The sequence below is a fragment of the Scophthalmus maximus genome, chromosome 13 (assembly GCF_022379125.1).
Source record: "Scophthalmus maximus strain ysfricsl-2021 chromosome 13, ASM2237912v1, whole genome shotgun sequence".
Classification (NCBI taxonomy): Eukaryota; Metazoa; Chordata; class Actinopteri; order Pleuronectiformes; family Scophthalmidae; genus Scophthalmus; species Scophthalmus maximus.
Genome location: NC_061527.1, coordinates 21,719,422 through 21,744,140, shown reverse-complemented (window position 1 = coordinate 21,744,140; position 24,719 = coordinate 21,719,422). Strand labels below are relative to the sequence as shown.

Below are 24,719 nucleotides of genomic sequence, written 5' to 3'. Positions count from 1 at the left end.
TTTGCAGTCGTTTTATTTTATTTCTATCATTATTTATTTATTATTGATATTATAGTCTATTTTATAAATCTTTTTTGCACATTTCTCATCTCGCACTTTATGTCTCTGTTGTTTACATTGTATATGTTATTATAGCCACTGTTTGTTTATTGTTAATGCACCTTCCACATCACAACAAATTCCTTGTTGGCGTAAAATCCTTCCTGGCAATAAAGCTGATTCTGATTATGCTAAACTAAGCTAACTGGCTGCTGGCTGTAGCTTCATATTTAACAGATCTTCACATCTGAGTATTTCCCCAAAATGTCAAACTACTGCTTTAAGTTTCCACTTAAAAGAGATCTCCGACCTGTGAATCTTTTCTGAAATCACTCGAATGCACACTGACGTCCTTGTCGTTGAAACACGCACTCGTGTTTCAATGGCTCCCAGTATAAAAAAATCACCTTATCTCTGCAACACACCACCTATGGCCCTCATAGATTGTCCTTTAGTGTGTAATTTGAGTCGTATAACTCCGGCATCTATTTTTCACTCGAGCATGAAATTACATTGTTTAGTTATCAAAGGCTTTGTGTAATTACATTTGCGCAATTCAGGATGACAGGGCTGATAGTGTCTGCACAAGGCGCTGGCATACATAATCACAGCCAAAATCCCATTTGGGAGAATGGAGGCCATTATTATGGAAATGACCTTTGGGTGACAAGAATTCAGTGGGATAAAAGAGTATGTAATCCAGACAAAGACACTGTGTGAAGCCATTCTCTTTATTTGCTCCTGTGTAAATCGAAGAAAATTTAGGGTCTTTTAGTGTTGTTGTTTTTTTTCGCTGAAAAAGACGCGCTAGTCACATTAAGGAAAGTGTGTTTTGTAATTTAGGAAGAAGCAGGAAGAAATTAGTCATTTCTTCCTGCTTTTCTTTCTTTTTCATACTGCGGGTAACTGCAGGGCTGAGAAAGCACAAGAAGAACTTAACAGTGAGAGTTTTTTGTTTGTGTGTTTTTTCCGCTGTGGCACCTTTGCTGAGAGAACACACTCACCCTGGGATTACCGGAGTGTCAAGCAGAATCTCTGTCTGTTTGTTTTGAGCCACGCTTTGATACTCTCACACTAAAGAGGCAGCTTCATAAATTCACATTGTGTCAAATAAATCAATAGATCCCATTAGCTGAGGAAGTTGTGTAGTGCAGTACTTGAGGGAACCCTGCACCCCCACTCCCTGTTTAGACATTTCTTCAGCAAAGGCGATGGCAGAGGAATACGAGGTTGGCTGCTGATCCATACAGACAGCTCCAGCAGTTGAAATGGTTTGGCTGACTGGTCCCAGTTGGTCTTCAGCGCCGTCTCCACTGTGCTGCCAGCCTGGGTCTGCAGTTGAACAGGAAGGAGGCATTTGCTTAGACACTCGCAGCCTCACAAAGCCTACAGCTCCAAACTCTTCCCGCTCAGTCGGTTTGTTGTCCTGCTCGACTTAAAGTTTTCTATGTGACATTAGATAACTGTAATATCACAATGAATCAAATATAGTTTTGTCTGTTGTAATGGCCAACAGGACTTTGTCTACTATGAGATTTGCAATCAAGAAAATACGTCCAGTCTTGATCACGGTGTAGATTATTTCCAGTTAATGATATTATCGAGAGAAAAAATCCTCATATCAAATATTATCCAGAGCTCAACGTGAAAGTCTTGTATCCAAAAGAGATCCAACTCAGAAGACATTGTAAACCGAATGTACAATAATACTCAAATGTAATATTTAAATCACAGCTTACACCGTTATCTAGACCAAGGAAATAGAAAAAACTGTGGCAAAAAAATAAATAAATCAGGCATTTTCATGAAATTAGATTTTGCACAGTGGAGAAATAACAGGGAGATGAAAGAGAATAGGGCATGACATGTGCTGAGGTGGTGAGTCAGTCTCCCAGCCATACTGATGTGAGTACATGGCATGCTTCCCAACCCACCACCTATCACACAGCCTGCTGCAGGAGATCAATTTTTACTCCTTAGCTTGAGTGGATTTCATTTTTTCTCTCCTGTAAGTAAAGCACAAAATTACAGCTTTTATTGATGACCGCGTTTCCAGTTTATCGGCTACACCTCTACAATCTAATACCACCCAACACAACAACCTTGCAATAACTCCACACAGTAATGCACTGGGCTGCATTGCTCTTTATTGACATTTTTTTGTTCATCATCAAACATTTACATGGTTGGCAGAAAATAAGAAACGTCTCTCTATATAATGCAATTCATCATGGCGCTAACCTTGTCCTTGATAATGATTAATTGCCATCATAATACTCATCAATCATATAATAGTTGAATTAATTGTTACTTGGTCATGTCTTTTCAAAAATATTCAAGAGTAAGAATATGGCCAAGTGTTGCTGGTTGTTTCTAATATTATGTCCACCGAGGTAAGATTATTAGAAAAACCTTTAACTATGATACTATAGGTTTAAAAAAAAAAGATAGAGAGAGATTTGTGTTTTAGGTGTTGTATTGGGTTACATCACGTCGGACAGATTTACCCGATAGACTGCCAAGTACAATATTACAATTCACCTTTTTCCTAAAAAGTAGAGACATCACAACCTGAACATGCACATAGCGGAAATGTTTTTTAATTTATTTTCTTTTAGTCCAACACACATCATTGATGGTGTGCCACCTAAATCTCTTTTACCAAACTGAAAAACGAGGCGATCGTCTTGGGTAAAACACGAGACAGGGTTAGCAAAAGCACACAGTAGATTGATCTGTGCATACAGCTTAACTGCATTAAAGCTCATAATCCCTGTAAATATCTCCAGGTAAGGTAAAGTCAGGCTTTTAGCATTGACTAAATGAAGAAAAAACGAGGCCAATTCATTATTTTTTTTTGAATAATTGCATTTCCATTGAGCCTCTGTTGATTATATATATAGAAGCGAGTGGTGTGAGTCGGCTGCTAATGAGGCTTGCGCGTTTTGAACCAAGATATTTTGATGGTTTTGCCACCCTGCCGTTTTGGGGCAACAGCGAAGCTCGTTTTAAATATAGAGCGTCTGTTCCCCCCTTCCAACCTCTCACACCACAACAGATGGGGGAGAATATGGAGCTTGGAAGGTTTTACCTCTGAGGTGGTAACAATGAGGCCACTCATTAACGCTGAATTTAACACTTCGTTAGCAACGCAACTTCCTGTAGAGAGCGACCAGCCCTTGATGTCAAATCCACTGAGCGAACATTTTGAAACCAGAAAAGCTTTGGAGAGCGTCATGCAATCTGTAATAAGATGTAGCATGCACATGGTGCACCCTCCCATAAATGTATTATTTTTGTCCAAATGTATATACAATGAAAAATAAATAGACTAAACAATTATAATGCCTGCCACTGTGTGTGCGTAAAGGTGTATGTTTTCTTTGTGTAGGTCTGTGTTTGTGTTTTAGACAGATTGTGTGCCTGCCAATTTGTCAGGATTCAGAGTAACAACAGTCCCATGCTGGGATCTGTGTTGGCACCATCACGGAGTGATAAGACGCGACGTGATCTCATTGGAGGTGTACTTTGTTCCCATGGAAATTGGTCAATTTTAGCAGACAACTGAGAACTTTAGGTGCAGAGGCAGGAAGGTTGCGTCCCAGAGGTACGCTCACATAATTAAGCATCCTCGCCAGGGTATTTGGGGCTAACAGCAGGGTTTGTTGTGAATAGTGGTGGCGAAAGAGGGTGTTGGAAAATCATAATGCGGCGCAGAATAATAGCACTCTCATTTTACTGTGCAGTGGGAATAGCCCCCAAAAACAATTTTTTATAACAGTACCATGTATTTAGTGTGAATGAGGGGGGAAAAAAGCACTAGAATGTGTTATAGCTATTGTGCATCAATGTTTTTTATTTTGGAATTCACATCTACATACATTTACCTATAAGATGATTGAATACTGCACAATGTGTGTCAAAGCATGCTTGGGTTGCCTTGAAATGATTACTTGAATAGAGCACTGATGATAATTTTGTGATATTTCCTCTCATATTTCAGAAAGTATTGCTACTATGTCCGGTATGAAGCCAAATGTTCAAGAGGACAAAGACGTGGAAAGAGTGTCTGCCAGCCCGGGTCATACTCTGGAGCCATTACCGAGTCACACATTCTGTCCGAGAAACAATGCTGCAGGTCTGTCCTCCGAGGAACACGAAAAGCCTTTAAATGGAACCCAGCCGAATCCATTTGTATACAGCAGTGTCCCTGCTGTTCCCCATGCAGGCAATTCATTGCCTTCAGGAGCACTTGTTAATGGACCTGGTTCACACCCCACCTCAGAGGTACACTGTGTCCTGAACAAAGGCACTGTTTTATCCAACAATGTCCTGGATGCCGCGTGGCGAGCGGAGAAGGACACGAGCCCCGAGGTGTTGCCACCACCTAGTGAGCTTCAATCAGACGCTTGGAAGAACACAGCGGCGCCCGCTGTAAAAACACCGGCCACACAGCCAGGTGTCAACGCGCCACTGTCTCACTTGGAGGGGAATGAGTCTAAACTGGCCTGTTGCACACTGTCAGGTGACGGTGCGGAGCAAATGCACATTAGCAAAACTCTGCAAAAGCAGACAATAGAAGCGGGATCTCGCCACAGCGTTGAATGGTCACAAGGCTCCTCTGATGATTATGGTGATGTCGAAGTAGTCAGGTGGGATTCAACAAGCGAGAGCTTCTTGCACAGTGGCAGAAGGCAGGAGACCAGAGTGATGCACCAAAGAGAAAGGCAGCACAATACACATGTAAGAAGCATGTCAGGCTCTCAAGGAAAGGTCAACGACAGTTTAAATCACACATGCAGATGTTACCGCGGTGGTAATGATGTTGAAAATGTTGACATTGCCAACAAAGACGATGCTTTGGATACACAATCTGGTATGAAATATTCTGTCCTGCCATTCAAAGATCTGCCAAGGAACAGAGCGTTAGACTCTGAGCAGCGTATTTCTCAGGAAGGCAGTAATGAGGAAAATGACCCTGAAGATGAAGACTGTTTTAGTCAAAAAGTAGAACAGTTGAAGGCAGAGCAACTCGAACAAGACCCATCTTTCTTTTCACGCACAATATGCAATGTTAATTTGGAGGAAAAAAGACATTTCCATAGGCATATGATGTATCATTTAGGTAGGCATAATCAGGTGAACAGTGAGAATGTTTCACAGGCCTTTATATGCAGGGAGTGTGGGCGTTTGTTCTGTGATAGGAATTCCCTCATGAGGCACATCATTATTCACCAAGACAGGCTGGAAAAACTTATGGAGGAAATCAAAGGTCTCAAAAATACCGATTTCGAAGACAGGGGCACCGCCGTGCAGTGTCCTCGTTGTGTATTTGGTTGTAATTGCCCGAAGATCTTCGTCCAGCGCGCCAAAACCGACGACAATCTGAAGCACTACTACTTCTGTGAGGAGTGTAACTTCATTACACTAACACAGCAGGCACTCGAACTGCATTTACGCGTCGCACACCTTAACACACACCAGCCTCAGCAAGGGAAAATGACTCGTACTAATGATGCAGAGGAAGCAGGCCATGTTCACTTTCAGTGTAAAATGGGTTTTTTCACCAGAAGTGACAAATTAGTGTTGGAAAGACGTTCTGAGCTGGAGAATCAGCGATCACACTGTACATTTTTTGCTGACCAGCCTAAAATTGCTGGGTGTAAACCAAGTCTGTATAAATCTGCTTTTGGAGAAAAGGCCCGTTTCACCCACCATCCTTTTGGAAAAGAAGTCATTCAGAAGTCTATTGACAAAACCTTAAATCCCCCTCAGTTCAAGCGCCACGTTGGCCACACCAAAAACACACTGTCACCGTCTTTGTGGAGGATCAGCAAGCGGGGAAAATTACTCCTGCAGCCAGGAGGAAGATTAGACGTGGCAACTGATCTCACCTGTGTGGAAGAAGACGCTGAGAAACATGACCACAAGGCATTTGGCAGCTCAAAGCAGGCAAACTGTCCTGCAACTGCTGATTTTTTACTGTCAGCAAGAAATCTTAAATTAGACCAGATGTTCTGCGAGGGTAGCGAGAACGACCCGGAAAGCAGGAGTTTACCAGGCAAGCAGGCAAACCAAAATTCTCCATCAATGAGAAACATGTCAACACCCCTGCGTTGCACTATTGACAAAATGAATGGTACTATATTGCCAAGGCTTAGCCAGAGGCATACGAAACATTCTGCAGTTAGGGAGTTGGAGAGAGGCTGTGAGGGCGGCCATAACTTCAGTGATGACAGCAGGAAAGCTACAGGCAGCTTCTTGGAAAGCAGTGAGAATGAAAGGAACCCGTATGCTCGGAAGTATTTCAAAAAGAGACAGAGGTTTTCAGCCAAAGACCAAAGCCCCCATATACCCAAGGATGAAGGTGACGGAGATGAAGACTGCAGTGATGTCGAGCAACTCATAATCAAGGAGGAGTATATCGAAACTACAGTGTGCGATGATTCCCCAGCGTCGCCTTGTGTGGTTAAAAGTGACAGCTTTGATGTTTTCCCATCACAAGTGGTGGAACACAAGCCCTGTCCTTACTGCCCTGCTGTGTTTGAGTCTGGTGTGGGTCTGTCCAATCACGTGCGAGGGCACCTTCATCGAGTCGGCCTGAGCTATAACGCTCGGCACATGGTTCCGCCAGAGCAAGTGGCGCTGCGGGACCAGCCGCCGCGAACACGCAGAAGGATATCGACGGGCGCAAGGAAAATAAGGAGAGGTATGAGTTTATATCAGAAAATCAAGTGCTTACAACTACCACAATAATTTTTTTTTAACAATGGAGATATGAATGGACTGTTATCCCTGAAAACGCAAATGTCCAGTCATAACATAGCAACGTAACTAAGCATGATAGGCCCTTAAAAGCCTGGATTTCTTCCTGAGCAAAAGTGATTTGCATACGGCTGTAGGTTGAAACTTCCCGTTTCAGGGCCAAAAATACATACATTTAAGGAAAACATAAGATTAAACAGTGTGTTTGAATGCTTCAACAGAAGTCTGTGCATCTACCTAGCATACTACCAAGTAGGGGTCAACAGATATGACTTTTTCAGGGCAGATACCGATATAGATTATTAGTAATCTAAGAGGCTGATAACCAATATTTGTAACCATAATTTTTCTGCAGTAAACAAGTGTCCAAAGGTGTCAACACTTTGTTGAAATGCCTTGAGGCATAATCACAGAACCTTTCAACATGACCTTAACACAAAAAGTGCAGGGAGCTATCATCAGCGTTATTATGAAGTTGAACAAACAAACAAACATGGATGCATTGCTACATTGCTAAAGTCAAGAGAGTAGTGACTGCGGCTGCATCAGAGCCAAAGTAGCGCATTTTATAATGAAATCCTTGAAAAGTGCTCTTTAAATGAAATTTATTATTATTATTATTATTATTACTATTATTATCAGCAAATCGGCTTACCGATAATCATAAAAATGAATGTGAAAGTGAATATCTGTGCCGATAATCAGTCGACCCCTACCCCCTAAGACAGCAAGCGAGCATACGTCTAGGATGTCCAAGGCCAAGGAGCATTTGATCTTAGATTTTTTATGATATTCACTGTGAATTATTTCAACAATATATAGGAGCATGCTCGAATTTTATTATATCAGAATTATAGACTTATGTTTGCAACTCTGTTTGTTGCCTGCTTGAGGCTTGGTGAAGGGCAGTTGGCTATGCAGTATTGTTTATTATTGCATGGCTGCTGTAATTTATTTGCTAATGCATGTATGGGATGCGGTAACAGATAGCTTGTGCAATAAAACGAAATACAAATAAAGTATGCACTGCTATACACACTAGCTTGGTATTTTAATCCTTGCATTTGAATTATTGTGACAAACTATATCTTCTGATACAGCTGTTAAGGCAGAAACCCAAGGAGAGCACAAATGCCCCCTGTGCTGCAGTTGGTTTGATAGCAAGACTGGCCTCTCCAACCATGTGCGGGGACACCTGAAACGAATAGGCCGAAGTATTAGCAGCACCAGTAAGTCCCCGCTGGGGGTTCTGAACGAACTGCTACGGGACACAAAGCAACACGAGAACATTCTCCGGGTCGTCAACAAGGGCCAGGTTCCACAACGACCCTCTGTCTCTCCGAAGTTCATCGACAGCGGTGGCCTGGTCTTGATGCACCCTGCAGTACCAGTGAAGATCCAGTATGAGGTGAAGAGTCCACATGCCATAGGGGATAGATTTGTACCAAAAGAAGAAGCACAGGCCTTCTCGGAGAGGATTAGGCCACACGCAGAAGCACAAAGAGGCATGAAAGCCTCAAGCACTTTAGTTGAACTACTCAAGAAAAGACAGGAGAGTATGGAGCTTACAGAGAGGAACCATGATGTCTGTACTGCCAGGACCAAAGATTACAAGGAGGAGACAGAGATGACGGGGTTGGAACCAAGCTGGAATCACGGTATGAAGTTCTAAGATTTGAATATGATAGCAATTTCATGGCTGGTTTTCCATGTTATAAGACAGAGTTGAATCATGTTTTTTTTTATAGAACATTGCAGTAGTTTTGTGCTTGCTCCTTTGTTATTGTCAGTTTTTCATCCATATCCCACAAATGATTTGGACTTTGGTTATAGTCACATCCTCTCTTTTTTGTCACATTATTATCAGTAGAATAGCATCTTCATTTATCCCCTTTCTCTCATTATAGTCTTAATAATTATAATAATAATGATGATAATGACTTATATTTTTATAGCGCCTTTCAGGGGACCCAAGGATGCTTTACACTTCACACTTAAACTGATTGTAGGCCTTGCCAGATGGGCTTTTTAGCAGTTTTTTTTTTTTAAATGTCCAGAGAAGGGAGCGTTGTGGAACTCTAAAGAGATGGCGTTCCAGAGGGTGGGGGCTGCGATGCTAAATGCACTGTCCCCAAAATCAGCTGTCTGGTTTGGAGGATGGAAGGCAAACCGTTTTCCGTGGACTGCAGATTCCGGGATGGGTAAGGTCCAGTAAGGTACCGGGGGGGCAAGGGCATGGAGGGATTTGGATAGGTGAGGAGGAGGATTTTGTAGGTGCTGCGGTACTTGACCGGGAGCCCGTGAAGGCGAGTAAGGGTGGGGGTGATGTGCTGCCAGGGCCTGGTGTGAGTGAGAACCCTGGCAGCTGCACATGTTGGAGCCTGTCCAGGGCCTTGCTGGGCTCCCCGAATGGGACACCATTGCAATAGTCCAAGCAGGAGGTAATGAAGGCAGTCTGGAGATGCTCCTGAGGTGGTAGAAGGCAGATTTGGTGATGAGTTTGACATGTGACTGGAATGAGAGGGTGGTGTCCAGAATGACACCCAGGACTTGCAGACTTCTGGGGATATTGAGATGGAGCAGCCATCCACATTGAGGAGTAGATCGCCGACCCTCTGGAGGAGCAGTGGCTTGGGAGCCACGACCATGTGCTCTGTTGAGCTTGAGGAGGTTAGATGACATCCACGTTTTTATTTCATTCATGCAGTTGACAAGTGACAGAGGGGGGAGCTGAGTGGGCGGGTAGGATAAACGATTACCCAACAATTACCCATTACCATTTTCATTTAGGTAGCTCTGCACATTTGATTGATGTGACATTATATTTGTATTTACAACATTTAGATTGGAGTTATTTAACTCTATCTAGCATATGTTATGTGTTTAGCTTGAAAACACTATTTTGAATCTAAACTAGCAGATTTGGCAGTGCCAAATCTTGACGATGCAAAGGTTAGGCTTGTTGAATGACTATTTGTGTGTTTGTGTGTTTAATTTTATTTCCCTATTTAACAGTAGGGGGACATTTTGAGTTTTGTTTGATTGTGGAGGTGGGCGCTATGTATTGCAAAGGGAATAGCCTTTGTTTAATCAATATTTTATCACCAATTTACAGTATCTCAGTACAGGTACCTGAACAATGCAGGCAGAAGCCGGTCAAATATGCGAGAATAGGTCACAATTATTTGATTTGTGGGGAAAAAACAACAGATATTGTAGATGGAATGTCACCAAATTTTTTTTCAAGTTCATATTAAAAAGTCATGAGGATCCTCTTGATGTTGAGTTGGAAGCCCGTCATCAAAGTTTGCACAATTTTGATTCATGTTTATCCAAATGAAACTTTCACTCAGGTACTGAGAAGGGGGAAAACGGATTTTTGAATATAACATGTGGTCTCACATTAGAGTGTTTATGACAATAAATTTTCATTATTGAGTTGTTCACGTTGTATCATCACCTCAAGTTCATATCAACTGACTAAATCTGCTTCATATGAAAACTATGTTTTGATCAACATTTATTTTTTTTGCTATTAAGAGAATTAATGCTATATATATGCTAAATTAAATGTTAAATCAGGTTATTTTATCATTTTGAAAGATTTTGGGGGCTTTAAACCACCAGTTCTGACACAGCAGTATCCGTTTTCTGACAAAGGACCAACAGATTTTGTGTTAGTGTGTGTTTGTGTGTGCCTCTCATGAGGAGGTGTATGTGAAAAAAGCCCCCCTGAAGACACAAGATTGTGTTACACTTTACAAACAGGAAAGTGCAAACAAGATATTTGGAATGAAACCAGGTGAAGAAGACTTTGCATCACACTGGGACTAACAGTTTTCTTAATAAAGAAATTACTGCATGAACTCAAACACTATCCTACAGTGCTGTTCTCCTTAAATGCTGTCTGCTGTAACTTTTGATCATTCTAAACCATGAGGGACAAGTATCACATAAACGTCATCCAATCAAAGTTTCCATATAAAAGATTAAAGCTACAGTGTGTAATATTTAGAATAACTTATTCATAAAAATGTAATATATTGTACATAACTCTTTGTTCATATATGTATAATCACCTGCAACAAAGAACCAATGTTTTTTCGTCAACTTTGAACGAGTTAAATACAGTTACTTGAGGTGGACCGCCCTCAGTGTAAGTTGCCATGTTTGCTACGATGGTTGAATATGCTTCTACAAAATGGTCCAGAGTACATCGCATTTGCGTAGATTTTTCAGCGCTGTCCCTGTCGGTTGCTCGGTTGGTTACGGTTTGCAATTTTACCACCAGATGCTGCCAGAAAATTACACACTGAGGCTTTAAGCAAATGGAAACTATAGTCAGACTATTTTATTTTAAGATGTTTGATCCACCTGCCCTATTTCTTTGAGTTTAATTTACCTTTTCCATGTTCTGTCTTTCAGGGAAATGTGATTCAAATAAGATTCGTATTCAGTGTAACAGCAACTTCCCCACCTCTGTCAGTCTGTCCGATCATCTTCAAGCCTATGCATGCAGGAAGAGGATTGCTGTTTTTGAAGAACCAGGTAAACTTCTGACAAAAGCTAACTTTCGAGTGTTCTGTAATCCACACGCACAAAAACTAGTTGTAAAAGTGTAGAAAAATGTAAGACTAACATAGATCAAGTGCTCATCTGTATCGAATATTTACTATAAGGTGGACATTGGATGTATTAGTCTGTCACTTAACTAATTAACAAACAGATGTTGACCAAAATATTGTTTTTTGCTTTGGGATTATGTATCTATTTTTCGTGACAGTAACAACTTAATAATTGAGAAAACAATGTCCTGGTTTGTATTTCAGGCTGTGATTATAAACAGAAGAAGCCGAGACCAAGGCCTGGACTAAAAAAGAAGATTTTACCCTCCTTGAATGCTCAGATATACACACTCACCTGCAGGTACATCGAGTGGAGTTTTACATGTAAGCATGGTTCTCTGACCAAAGAGTAAACTGAGAAATGTATCTATCCCAAGTTGATTTCATACATATGTACGGGACCAATAGCTCACCATCCATGACAGACACATAGGTTAGTGTATAAGATGTATAAAAGCCAGTCAGCACTCCACATTCCAAAACCTCGGTCATATTCTCATCATGTGGCGACACTCACTGTTTTCACTGAAATACCACAAACAGATGAGCTCTTGTTCTTACTGTCTTGGGGTCCCCATCAGGTTGTGTACTGTGCATGCACGCACAGTGCCTGTGTATGCAGACCCCAGTCTGCTCTGATTGGCCAGCTGGCCCAGTCTGTTGTGATTGATCTACCAATTGCAAAATGTGTAGGAAATATCTGGAGATTCTCAGATTGCAGTCGGGGCTACCCCCCAAAAGAGTCCAACTGTGACATCACACTGGGAGAGAAATCTGAACCCGTGGTTCAGAGCCAGGCTGTAGGGTTTAGCCAGCTCACACAAAAAGAGTTTTTACAGTTTGTGGGCCGGCAGGCTCCGCAGATGCACACATTTATGTGCACAAACACTGAAAAGTGATTTTTGCATATGTCACCTGTAAGACATACTGTGTAGCTTAGTTACGAGGGGAGCAGCGACCAGACAGAGCCCTGTTTTTGCTTGAGTTGGTTGAGTGGAGCTCGTAAGGGTGATACAAGCATTGTGGAAACCCCAGACACGTGTGGCTGTGTGCTTTGAGCTTACTTCACTGTCTGCTGCTCTCCAAAGCTTCATTAATCGGGAAACACAGACCCAAACTCCTCGCCTTTGATAATGGCAGCTCCAGCTGACAACCAATGTTGCGACACGTTTGACACTTTAACCACAGCCACCACTCCAATGGGTTGAGTAGATGGACACTGTTGCAGGTGACTGTGAAGTGTCTCCTCCACTTCATGGTAGCCCCGTGGCCAACAGCTTGGCCCAGAGCGTCTGGGGGAGAAGGAAGCCGCGCCGTGTCTGGGACAGCAAGTGCCTTTCACTATGACGCACAATGTGAAATGTGAGAAGTGTTTCGAAGTGACACGGCACAGTTTGGGACCCACGTGCTCCAGGACCTGTGGCCTCTGTGAGGGAGTCCACCTTCTTTTAGCACCTTTTGCCAGTAAGCCGACACAGATGAGCACAGCTGTGGCGCTCTGACAGGGCACATGTGGCTGTTGTGTCAGTTGTTTTGAAATCATGTGGTAGCCATATGATGGACTGCTTTTTCCAACACGTTTTGCATTGATCTCTGGATCAGTCGCTAACCATGTCATTGGCGACCTAGAAAAAAAAGTAGCTGTGGTCGTGGCTTCCCCCGTTTGTCTTGGGTGTCTTGGGAGAGGATTGTATTGATCCTATCCCAAATTTTTCACGTCATATTCACCTCTAATATGTGCCACATCACATGCAATATCCTAAACGCCTTCAGGAGTGCTAATGTGTGAGGAGTATTATTTTTTTCCTGTGTTTGTCAGTGTAGTTAGTCTTGTTGGGGCTACATCCACATTACTATGTTTTCGTTTAAACACACATCGCTGTTGCTAGGTTTATGCCTGTTGTCCACACCATTCCATTTTCAAACGGCCTAAAACAGAGCAGTTTGGGAGCGCTACTCGTCCCATTTTTAGTTTGAGAAAACTGGGGATGCGTCGTAATCCAGACGGGCAAAAACTGAGACCTTTGGAAACCATGACCCAGTCACCCACAGTCTCTTCCTGATTGGTTCTAATCAGTCATGACTTTACTACTAACGGTAAAGGCCTCTAAGTTCCACCTCTTTGTCGGTCCAAGAGAAGAAATCCCTGCTCCCATTTTTCATTGATGCTGCTTCTCATTCGTAGTATTTTCTGCAAGTAAGCAACTCTGAAATCTGCTTCCTGTTTACACCGGCACGCACGTGCCCCATTTACATGAAAGGTCACATGACATACTTTTTCAGGTGTGTTCGAATGGACGGAGATTTATACTGATACAGAGCTAAAATGCTTGTCTGCACAGAGATTGTTTCCGTTTGAAAATGACGTTTGAAAACGAAAATGTAGTAGTAGTTGGATTAGGAGTGAAATAGGAGAGACACTTTTAAAACAGTGTAGTCCGTAGACAACAGCTTCTCTTCTTCAGATTACATTGATGCGCCAAATTTGGATGATGCCAATGAACCCCTTTTCCGAGTCATATATTGAAGGTTTGCCTTCACCAGCCAAACAGGAATAGGCACTTCACCTGACCTGGGTCAGTCCCTGCACATATGGAATATGTAACTGGGTGGTGTGAGATCTCGATAAAGAACAAAATATCAATGTAAAAAAATGCGTAATTGTGCATTACGTCTAGAAAAGAGTTTTTTTTCTTCTCTTCCTTTACTTTTGCAGGTTCTGTGACCTGGTCTTCCAAGGTCCCCTGTCTATCCAGGAGGACTGGATCAAGCATTTACAGAGGCACCTTGTGCACACCAGTGTGCCCTGCTCAGGGATGGGGATGGTGGAGGTCTTGGGGTCTTGGTAACAAAAGATTTAATAAGCACGTCTTATGAGCATCCAGACATTGTTAAAAAGATTGACTGGAACGTCATATTGTCTCTTGATTTTGCACAGTATTTATACAACTCACTATTTTACATTAACCTGCAACTGTTTATTTAAAGTATATGATAGTTAATCCAGACTACCTAATAAAGGGTTATATTAATAATACCGTACGTATTTGCAAAAACTTTATAATAGGATATTTTAATGCAGTATTTTTGCCTTATCCACTTAGCTTATACAATTTATAGGATTTATCTTTGCTGAGTGCTGCTTAAGTCGGACACAACAGTGGCACAAACCACAGAGGCAATATGAGAAGAAAACTCAAACATCTTTCTTCAACATTAGCTGGTCTGCCAGTGCCCATTGTTAAAAAAAACATTGTATTTGTCATGATAAAAAAGTGCCTTGTTATTATGACAAACCATTTCGTTAAAATGGGAAGATATAATCGTTATAAAATGATAAAATGAATACCTTTTCTTGTAACTTTTTAGGCCAGATAAAAAAGTATTTTTCAGCCTAAATATCTTAGTTGTTATAGTAAACTTTTATGACATAAGGTCAAAAAATTAACAGGAGCATCACCACTGCTATATTGACAAAATCCATAAACTGAGCATTTGAATGAAGTCCATGTCTCGCTGTTTTTTAGGCCAAACATAAAATGAACAATGAGCCGTCATTAGTGCACCGACGCTCTGCAGGATTTCACCTCTCCGAGCCCATATCCGAAAGAATCTCTCTTAATCAATGTGACATTCAAGTGGCTGCATTTTGTCGGGACAGTTTATCCTGTCAATGTTTGTTCTACTGCTTAACCTTCAACCATTGGTGTAATATCTGAAATCTGGGCTCACCATCATAGCTACTTTTATTCCAGTCTAGTACAACGTATGTGCGGGTTATTATGTTACGTTTTTATCTCAGAGATGTACTCTCAGAAAAAAAGCTGCTGTTGAACTGCACGTTGACAGGTTCTCCTGTTATTTACGTCCACCACATTAAAATCGTTGGGACACACCTCACATAAGTATTATGCAATACAGTTCAGCAGAACCTCAGACTACTGTTCATCCTGCAAAATGAACATACTGTTCACTTGGATCAACACCAACACAAACTGAACATTACAACATTCATGGAGGATGATTTATTTCAGGACTGTTCATTAGAGTTAATAGTGTAGCACCGTTAAAAAAATACTATATATATATATATATATATATATATATATATATATATATGCGCTGCTTTCAGTAATGCCTGTCCTATAATATTTTTGCACACTGCAAAAGCCGATATAATGTAAGAAAAATAGTCGAACTGCAACAAAATTTAATTTAATTTAAAGAAATATTTCTTAGTTATCAAAAGTTTGGAATTTAACTATCTAACTGTTGTTTCTTGAAAATGTCCAGCTTGTTACACTTGAGTTTTGAAAGCTGTAGATATTTAGCACTCCCTTATATACACTACTGTTCACATTCTTCTTATTATTTTTAATATTAAACGTTGTTAAATTATATATATAATAAACAGTTAATCTTACCTCTCTACTCAGTTTTGATCATGTTTTAGTACTGACCAGATAAATTCATTTTTGTAAGGTAAATATAAATGGTAAATGTTTTTTTTCTTCAGAAATCAGTGACTGTTGTTAATAAACAACTTGCATGAAACAAAAGTGTTACTACTATGTATTTTGAGGGAATTATACTAATACCACAGTCAGATATGTTTAAATGAAGAAACATTTGGGGGTGGATATTTGTGGTTGCTCCTGACCATGTAGAGAAAATGGACAGTGGTCACGTCCGTCTAGTTGGTCATTGTGCTGAGAAGTGGACAAACGGTTTGACAAGTGTGTGGACGGTTGGGCGAGCCGTCTGAGATTGAACAGAAGACATTGTTTGTAAAAGAAAGTTTGTTGATCACATGAGGGTGCTGTCACCATAGGAGACAAATTGCTTTATTGTTCAGACGAGAGTCTGATAGACAAACAAGACACATCTCTGGGAAGAAGAGCAAAAACATGGGGAGGGACAAAACTTTGAAGGCGTTTGTCCAAACCTTTAAAGGAAACAAAAACAAAAGATTGGAATAAATGAATGAATAAATAAAGTGTCTTATGTCTGCAATTATTCCATTGTATTGCCAGGGTTTATCCATGCTTTTGCTGTATCTGTAGCCAGGGGTGTAGCACCAAATTAGGGGGCCCTATACATAAGCAGTCTCTGTCAGCCCCCCTCTTTTGAAAGAAATTAATAAATCTATTTTTATCTTTTTTCTCTTCTGGGACGTAGACTTTACTTTCTCGAGGGAAGACATTACAATGTCACCGGTCAGTAGATTGGCTGACAGATGGGTCAGGTGGTGATCGTAAGGGGTGAGATCCTCCACAATTTTTTGAAATACATAGGTCAGTCTCTCAACCTGTGTATTCATCCAATTTTTTATTCGTGTTATGCCACTAATTACTTACAAAACACTAATTACAAACCCCAAAAACTTATCCAGGCTTTCCAGGACCCCCCGACCCCGGGGTAGTGTGTCCCCTTTGTCCCACCAGTGCTTCACCTGTGTCTGTAAAGCACTATAGTATCAAACAGAGAAAATGTGAACGCTGGTTTGAGCATTTATGTAACAAAGTAAAGTGGGATGTACACTTAAATAATAAAAAATATTTTCTGCCAAACTTTAGGGAAGACAATTGAATGCTGCCGAATGTTCATCGTGCAATCTGTGCTCGCTGTACTTGACTGACGGTGGCCGTGTTAGCCGTGGCATGAGCAACACTCACAGGGCACAGTGTAATATTTCATGTTTATCAGAGAGTATCTGATAAAGTCTTAATTGCAGAGCAGACACGTGTTTCCTGCAGCTGCTGAACTTGTAGTAGTGTGATAACGAACAATTCCCTCTGCCCCCGGCGCACAATCGAGTTGTATTTGTTATGTTTCTGAAAAATTTTGTTGCAAACCTTTTGGGTAAGAGACAGTATTAATGTGCTACTTTTGCACCATTTGTTCCAATCTGACTGTCCTGTCGGGGCTTTGTGCTATTTCTAAACATCAGTTTGCAGCGGGTGAGGGCTGCGTGTCTGGCGTGTCTCCCCCCCGTGCTTGATAGCCATTTCTGGGTTTCCTACTTACCAGTGGCAAAGGGGTCTAACCCTGCAGTTTATCCTGGGCAGTATTTAAAGCAGCGATCAAAGCTGTACAAACCAATTGTCGTCATGCGCCTCCGGAGGGAATTCTGAAGTACATTAATGCTCCTTCTTTGGGAAATAATTGTGCCACTCTGTGACTTCATTAGGTCTCCTGGCTGTTTCAAAAGATGTTCTCTCTGGAGGTTGAAAGCCACATCGCTGGCAGACAGCGTCCCAAGGGGCCGAATGAATAAAAAAAAAGAAAAGAAAAAGGGGAGAGATTATAATGAGATTGAGTTAGCCATGACCAGGATTGGGCTTTTCATTATTCCATTGGCTGGAGAGGGAGAGAGAGAGAGAGGGAGAGACACAAGGCTGACATAAAGAAATGTGTTGTCGCAGGACCCACACTCGCCATCTGCCACGGGGGTCCAATGGTAGGCAGCCAATGCATGCTTATCATTGCCACGGGTATCAAAGGGGGCCTCCTCTCTGGAGACCGCGCCATTAAAACTGCAAACCCCCCTGCACGCTCCAAACAGAAAACCTGCGTCTAATTCAGAAGTAACTCTTTTGATTCCTATTGATTTTAGGAAATTTAAATTTGAGGGAAACACTATTTAGTGTTTTTGGTTCATTAGCCTGTTTAAGTATATTAAGAACTTTGGGTTATGCAATGAAAGCAGAAACTGTTTGCTTTTAGACAGATAGTGCATTAACTAATAGGACTTTTTTGTCAGTTTGTCTTGTCCCCCCCCCCCTCCCCCTTACACACATTCATTGTCTGCAGCAGCAGTGATCCAGAGATCAGGACCATTGATCATGACCTGTCCTTTGGCCAGTGATTCAGAAGTCCCACAGACTGCCTGTGTGAAAGAGAGGTGTGGGGGGGGGAGTAGAAGAAGAAGAAGAAGAAAAATCAATAGATTTCTATTATCTGGTTGGGCAGTGTCACTGGCCTGTCAATGATCCTGTTACAGCGGCGGTACGAGGGGTGACACGGGGCCCACACTCGACCTGCTGCTGACAAGAGGGAAAACATGCTGACAGGCACCGGGAACAAGTTGGAACACAGATTTGCACTTCAAGCGGCCGTCCGAGGAGGCATCGCGCAAGGCCACCGCGCGGCGAGGGGGGCCAGCTCGGCTGGGGTGGGGTGCTTATAGGGGCTGAGTGTGTGTGTGTGTGAGAGGGAGTTGGTGGGTGGGGGGGGGGATTCCCAGCCAGCCTCCTCCTTACTGTCTGATTGTCTAGCTCTCTACCACAAATGCTTTTATCCTCCTATAAATTATTCACCTCTGGTTACACCAAAGGAAAAGTCTGCTTGCACTGATTGTGGCTGAGGGGAAATTCTTCAAACCTATGGCCCGGCCTGCTCGGGCCACTCCTGCAAAATTTGTGCAGGAGTACCCCCCCCCCCCAAAAAAAAATGGACGTGTAGCATGCATGTGAATATATAAATATATATTACACTGTGATATCACTGACATTCTCTGCTGCAAATGGTCATAAATGGCATTTTCCGGTCAATTATTTTTATTATTATTTTTTTTTTTAATGGGAAATGGTCACTTTAATGGCCACTAACAGACTTAATAGGGTTCTCTGACATATTAAGCGGTTCACAGGAGCGTGCCCCCTCATCAGTCATCAGTCAGTCCAGATGGCCCCGTCCGAAATTAAGGAAGACATCAACTGTCTCCATGAAAGGAACACGGATCGATATATTTTGGCAAGGATCAAAAATGTGCTTCAGATGAACCTTTTGGCGCTCCCAAAACAATCCCCCCCCCTTGCTTGTCAAACCTCTTCATTTTTGTTTCTCTACATACACGTAACCAGCACGACTCCTCCTGACCTTCGAGGTCACTTTTAGCAAACACAATTTAATATTTAACACCTTTTAACTTGTGTATTATAAAAAACAAAAAAACAGACACATTTCAACATGTTGGCACATAATCGTTTCCATTCAAGCTGTTATTGTCTAAAACCGTGCGGGCCTTGGGACATTGTGACGTCAGAAACCACCCTACTTTTATTCTTTTCTTTTTTATATATATCAATTACACATCCATGTGTACTTTTTTTTTTTTTTTTTTTTAACTTTGTATGTATATTCAGCTCAGCCCCACGATGACTGGGGAATATCAGGTTAATATGTTGACAAGGCCTAACAACATGCGGGTCATGTTGCACGACACGCATGGCTGGCTCCGTTCTCCGCGGCGGCAGCTGACAGGTCCTAATCACCCCCCCCCCCCCAGAAGGCACCGAGGGCACCGGGGGTTTTAATCACCGTATATTACACAGACCGCGCGGCCTCAAATCGAGGCGTAATTAAAGTCAAAGTTGCAATAATTGTTTCGGCTAATTGGGCAGACGAGTGCAAGTGTGGCGCGATTTGGACTGTGCGCATGCGCATGCATATATATATAAACCTGAGGGTCTCTCTCTCTCTCTCTCTCTGGGAGGACGTGGGAAAGAATATTATATTTCAGAAGTGACAGTTGGCGTCTCGATTTTGCTAAAAGTTTATTTTTCTTAATTTCTCTCCCTAACCCTAACCGTACAAACGAATGAATGAATGAATCATTGTTTGTGTAGTTTTTTGTTGTTAATTTTTTTGACGCCAGAATAAAACACATAGTGAAAAAGAATATGCATATATATATTTTTTTTTGAATCAATGAAATTGTCAAAAAAATGCAGTGACTTGTTTTATTTTTTTCATTCATATGAGAAAACGTCGTTGCATTCTGTGATAACAGTCTGGGCGTCAGCATCAGCATCATCCTCAATGTGTCATTTACAGTAAGGGGATTATTAAAGCAGCATAAACAGTAGGTCCTGGGTATGGCGACATTATGGGAAACATCATTATTTCCTATTAATTACTCGCCAACCAAAATGCCTTCAGAAGCGGGGGCAGCAGTAGGTGTGATGGGGGGGCTGGGGAGGGGGACCGGTCAGGGAGCAGCTGCCCTCTATCCCGCCGGGCTCAGGCTGACCTCCTTTTTTTTTTTCTTTTTTTTTTTAATCTTTTACATCACTAAACTGGAGGCTTGACAGGCTGCACGGAGGAGTGGTTTTGATTCGGATGAGGGGAGAAATGTAGAATATGAGCCAGAAATGACGAGTCAGACGTGATCGCCGAAGATTAAATTGTGGAGAGAAGAAAAAAACAACAACCTTAAGACCTTAACGTCTCTGTTTTTTGGGGGCGGACGTGTCTGGAGCGATCCGTCACGTTACACTCGGACTGCTTCCATCCACACTGACTCAGTCACATCTCGTCCATCTTTGTGGCCCACTCCAACAAAAAACAGAAAAGAACATGTGCTCTGAAATCCCGCAGTCATTCACACGGAATGAGGAGATGCGCGCGTGTGATTGTGTCCCAGTTGATCACATATAGAGTGGGTGTGAAAAGGCAAATCGTGGGACTTCCGAAAAAGTGTTTACTAACCATGTGTTCCATGTGCTGGGTGCCACTGCGCAGTTCCACCGTCGGACGTTAGGGGTCGCTGCTCATTTCACCCTGAGAGGAGAGCAGACGCGTCGGGGGTTCGATTGAAACTAGAAAACAAACAGCAGTGTTAGAAATGAAGGAAAGCAGACATCGGAAATGAAGTGGAGCATTAAGAAAACAAACGCTGCGGAATGTTACATTATATTTTCTCTTCAAACTCTCAGAACATTTCCTGTTCAGTTTTTTTGTTTGTATTTTTTGAAAACAATAGATATCTATGATATTATATAAAATGGCCTGAATTATCCTTGAATATTCTTCACGGGCCTGCGGCAGCCTGGATGGATGCCTTTTACTATTTTGCAGGGAGAAGGGACAGTGATGCAGCAGACCTCCCCTTTTTTTGTTGCATGTGATTCCACTTTCATTTCTTCTTCTATTTATTAATATGATCTTTTTTTTTAAAATATCAATCTGCTGTATGGCTCCACTAAAAGCTCCCATCCCCGCCTTGCCCCTCGGAGGTCTGCAGGAGCTGCACAGATCCTGTCGACATCACATCTGCAGTCGACACATCTCAGAACAAAAAAGAAAAGAAAAAAAAGAAGAAAAAAAAGAGTCTTCTTTGCTTTTGTAGCATTTGAGGAAGAACTTTAATTAAAACCGCCGGTGTGTGTGTGTGTGTGTGTGTGTGTGTGCAAGAAAGCATAGGAGAAAGAAAGGGAGAGAGAGAAAACAAAAAGATACCAGACGACAAATGAATATACAGAGCAAAGTGACAAAACATGAGGGGGAATAACTGACAGATGAAAAGACGAGAGGATGTGCCGCTAACAGGCAAAACGCGCCCGCACAAAGACGCGCGCACCTTTGAGAGCACGAGTTTGTTTTATTGCACTTCTCCCGGGTTGCATCTCCTGTCGATTTTTGCAGGAAAAGGGAGAAGAGACAAAAAAAAGGGGGGGGGGGGGGGGGTAAGCGAACATGCCCTGTTTAAGAAACAAACATGCAGATTAGATGGGATTCTGACAACGCGCGCGCGGCTCAGGCTTCATGTCCCACAGCTCATATCTCAACAATGAAGGAAAACAGACACACACATTCACACATGAAAATAAAAAAAAATAAACAGAAAAAAAATAAAATAACCGAGGGTTGAAAAATCCACTCAGCGCGGTTGACAACGCTTACCGTCACTCCGAGAGGCGGTAAATGCAAATAATGAGGCGGCATCTGGAAATAAAACAGTGGAAACTTAAGACAGACTGACAACTATACTCTGGTCCGCTTCAGACCCGAATGGTTTGTGTGTGTGTGTGTGTGTGTGTGTGTGTGTGTGTGCGCGCGCGGAGATTAGAAATTAAATCCTGGAACTAATGTCACTGCTATACTTTGCACACTGACAGATTTGGGCGTAGCCAGTAGGAGGCCATTCATCTAAAGAAGAAGAAGAAGAAGAAGAAGAAGAAGAAAAAATATGTCCTCACAAGACAAGTGTAACATTTACTTCAAGTGCAGGGAGTTGTCACCTGTAACACACACTCTCACTCACTCACTCACAGGCCCTGAACGCAGCCCCATTGAGCTCTGTACACACACATACGCGCACAAATACACACGCACGCACGCACGCACACACACACACACACACACACACACAGCCATACTGACTGAAGAGTCACCACTGTGGCCCCAAAATGAACACGGTGGTACTGTATACGTGTTAATGAGGGAAGCTGAGGATTCCGCGTGGGCTCTGAACACATCACAGAAGTTCGTTATTTAGTGGGCTGTGTGTGTATTTGTGTTTGTTTGTACCGTGTGTGTGTGTGTGTGTGTCAGTCATCACGACTTTCACGACGTTGTGTATATATATATATATATATATATATATATATATATATATATATATATATATAGGTGTCACGTGCGTGATCTTGCCTACTACATCTGTAACGCGGGCATTGAATTAATAAATTAATAAAACACTAAAAAATAACTCAATTAAAACTCAAACGCAATCATAGTTTTAAATGACCACATTGATTTTTCCGCGTTTTATTTTTGTACAACGCGGAAAACCCTCAGAGATCCTCCCATCCGTCGGCTCAGACGGCATCGCACACAACCCACCGCAGAAGAAGAAGTTAGGCCACTTGGTCCGAATGAAATCTTTACTGAAAACTGTTGTAAAGAAGCGCCCCAGCATTTGATGGACCATTGTTTTGTTTTTTTTCCTCCTCACGTGGATGTTGCGATGGAAACCTGAGACTGACTGGATGAAGGAAGACGTGTGATCTGCTCAAGGTACAGCGGCTCGCCCTCCTGTCATCACTGCTTCTTTTTAAGCTAGTTGCTAGCTGCTAGTTGTTGTGACGCTACACATCCGGTCAAAATGGACTCATAGCCACGTACAGTATCTGACTTCACGACACCTGCCGTCCTTATGTCTTATTAGTGTGTGATTTCCACAAAGCAGTATCTTTAATTTGCATTTTTTTTTTAAACTATAAGACGGCACCACAGACAGATATCGAGTGAGAGCTAGCTTGCGCAATAGCGGAGGCTAACCTTGGCTAGTTGGTCTCGCATGCTCAAATGTATTGAATCATAAATGAAGGTATTGTTTTGATTTCAATGTCGATATTAATATTACTCAGATTTATATTTTTTTTAAAAGCGAAACACAGAAACACATGATTCCTTGGCTAATGGACTGTAAGTAATTATCAAGCTAAAGCTAACTAGTTAGCTGAAGAAGGTTTATTTTTTTCAGTTTAATGATTCAGTGATTCATTTGGTTTAAATCATCCGTTTGTTGTCCTGCCTAGAACCTTACAACCCTCTCACCTCCACCTCTGTGCTGCACGTTGTAGGGCAGAAATAATATTTAGAAAATGTGTACATACTCGTCTGCGGGGACCCGTCAGTGGGCACAAGCCAAGTCCTGCCGCGTGACAATGAGCTGTGGCACATAATTAAAAATAAATAACAGGCACACATAGTTGTGGATTTCTCCGAGTAAGAATATGAGCTTTTCTCAGTTAACATATTTTTTCTTCTTCTTGCACCCCAGTAAACCGCTAATGAAGCACTTTGAATATTTCAGAATAATTTTGTCATGACCTGTGGGCCAGTGTGAAATAATAATCTTTATACTGCACTTTAAAATGCTGCTTGTTTTGGTTTTTTGGAGGGGGGGGGGGGGGCAATTTCCTGCTCTGTGAACTGTAACAGTACATTGTGTCGGCGTCCCCCACAGGCCCTAACATTACGGGGCCCGCCGTGCATCAATTCTCCCCGGCAGCCTCATTATTCCATTCTCCTCCACCAGCCAAGGTTGATCTTAATCGCCAGATCAACAACGGCGAATGTGTGAGCGAACAAATAATGGAGACAAAATGAACAAATGATTAGTATGCTGTGAAAAGTACAATACGTTTCTTATTTAGCATTTAGATAACTATCTATCCTGAGGAGCAGGCTTCAAAGTTGAACTCAGTTTAGGCGAGGGGGGATTAATTCTCTCCACTGCATGCTTCATTGAATCTCTCATTACCAAACTTTGTCTGTATTGATGTTAGATTTGATTGAAGATTAGAGCATTTAGCAAATCTTGCTCTTCCGCGTGTACCAGGCTTTCTCAAGCGCGGCACACCGCTCGCTGGTCAATACCCTCACTTTTATCCAGTGTCTGCTTCATTTAAACTTAATCAACTCCATCAATGAACTGGAACAGCGAAACGTCCCCTGGAACAATAGCTTTTGTCGGATAATGCTTTGGTCTTATTCCCA

The 24,719-nt window shown here is 42.0% G+C and overlaps 1 protein-coding gene and 2 long non-coding RNA genes across 7 annotated transcripts in view; 2 read left to right on the top strand and 1 right to left on the bottom strand.

The window, feature by feature from the left end:
- Window positions 1–18,203, top strand: part of znf644b (zinc finger protein 644b) — a 32,688-nt gene extending 14,485 nt beyond the window's left edge. For 2 of the 3 annotated variants that reach the window (XM_035646845.2, XM_035646844.2), the window contains 5 exons: window positions 4,043–6,748; window positions 7,905–8,462; window positions 11,230–11,352; window positions 11,634–11,753; window positions 14,146–18,203. In XM_035646845.2, coding sequence (XP_035502738.1) covers window positions 4,057–6,748; window positions 7,905–8,462; window positions 11,230–11,352; window positions 11,634–11,753; window positions 14,146–14,306 — 3,654 coding nt within the window. In that variant the 5' untranslated portion in view covers window positions 4,043–4,056 and the 3' untranslated portion in view covers window positions 14,307–18,203. The remainder of the gene's footprint in view (window positions 1–4,042; window positions 6,749–7,904; window positions 8,463–11,229; window positions 11,353–11,633; window positions 11,754–14,145) is intronic. The other variant, XM_035646846.2, reaches the window with a different exon arrangement.
- Window positions 775–23,195, bottom strand: LOC118317828. The gene is made up of 3 exons (XR_004795540.2): window positions 23,058–23,195; window positions 20,922–21,031; window positions 775–1,371 (listed from the first exon to the last, which is right to left on the bottom strand). It is a non-coding gene; the product is annotated as an uncharacterized LOC118317828 (long non-coding RNA).
- Window positions 22,834–24,719, top strand: part of LOC124850931 — a 50,374-nt gene continuing 48,488 nt past the window's right edge. The window contains exon 1 of one of the 3 annotated variants that reach the window (XR_007032032.1): window positions 22,834–23,231. This is a non-coding gene — a long non-coding RNA (uncharacterized LOC124850931). The remainder of the gene's footprint in view (window positions 23,232–24,719) is intronic. The other 2 variants (XR_007032031.1, XR_007032030.1) reach the window with 2 other exon arrangements.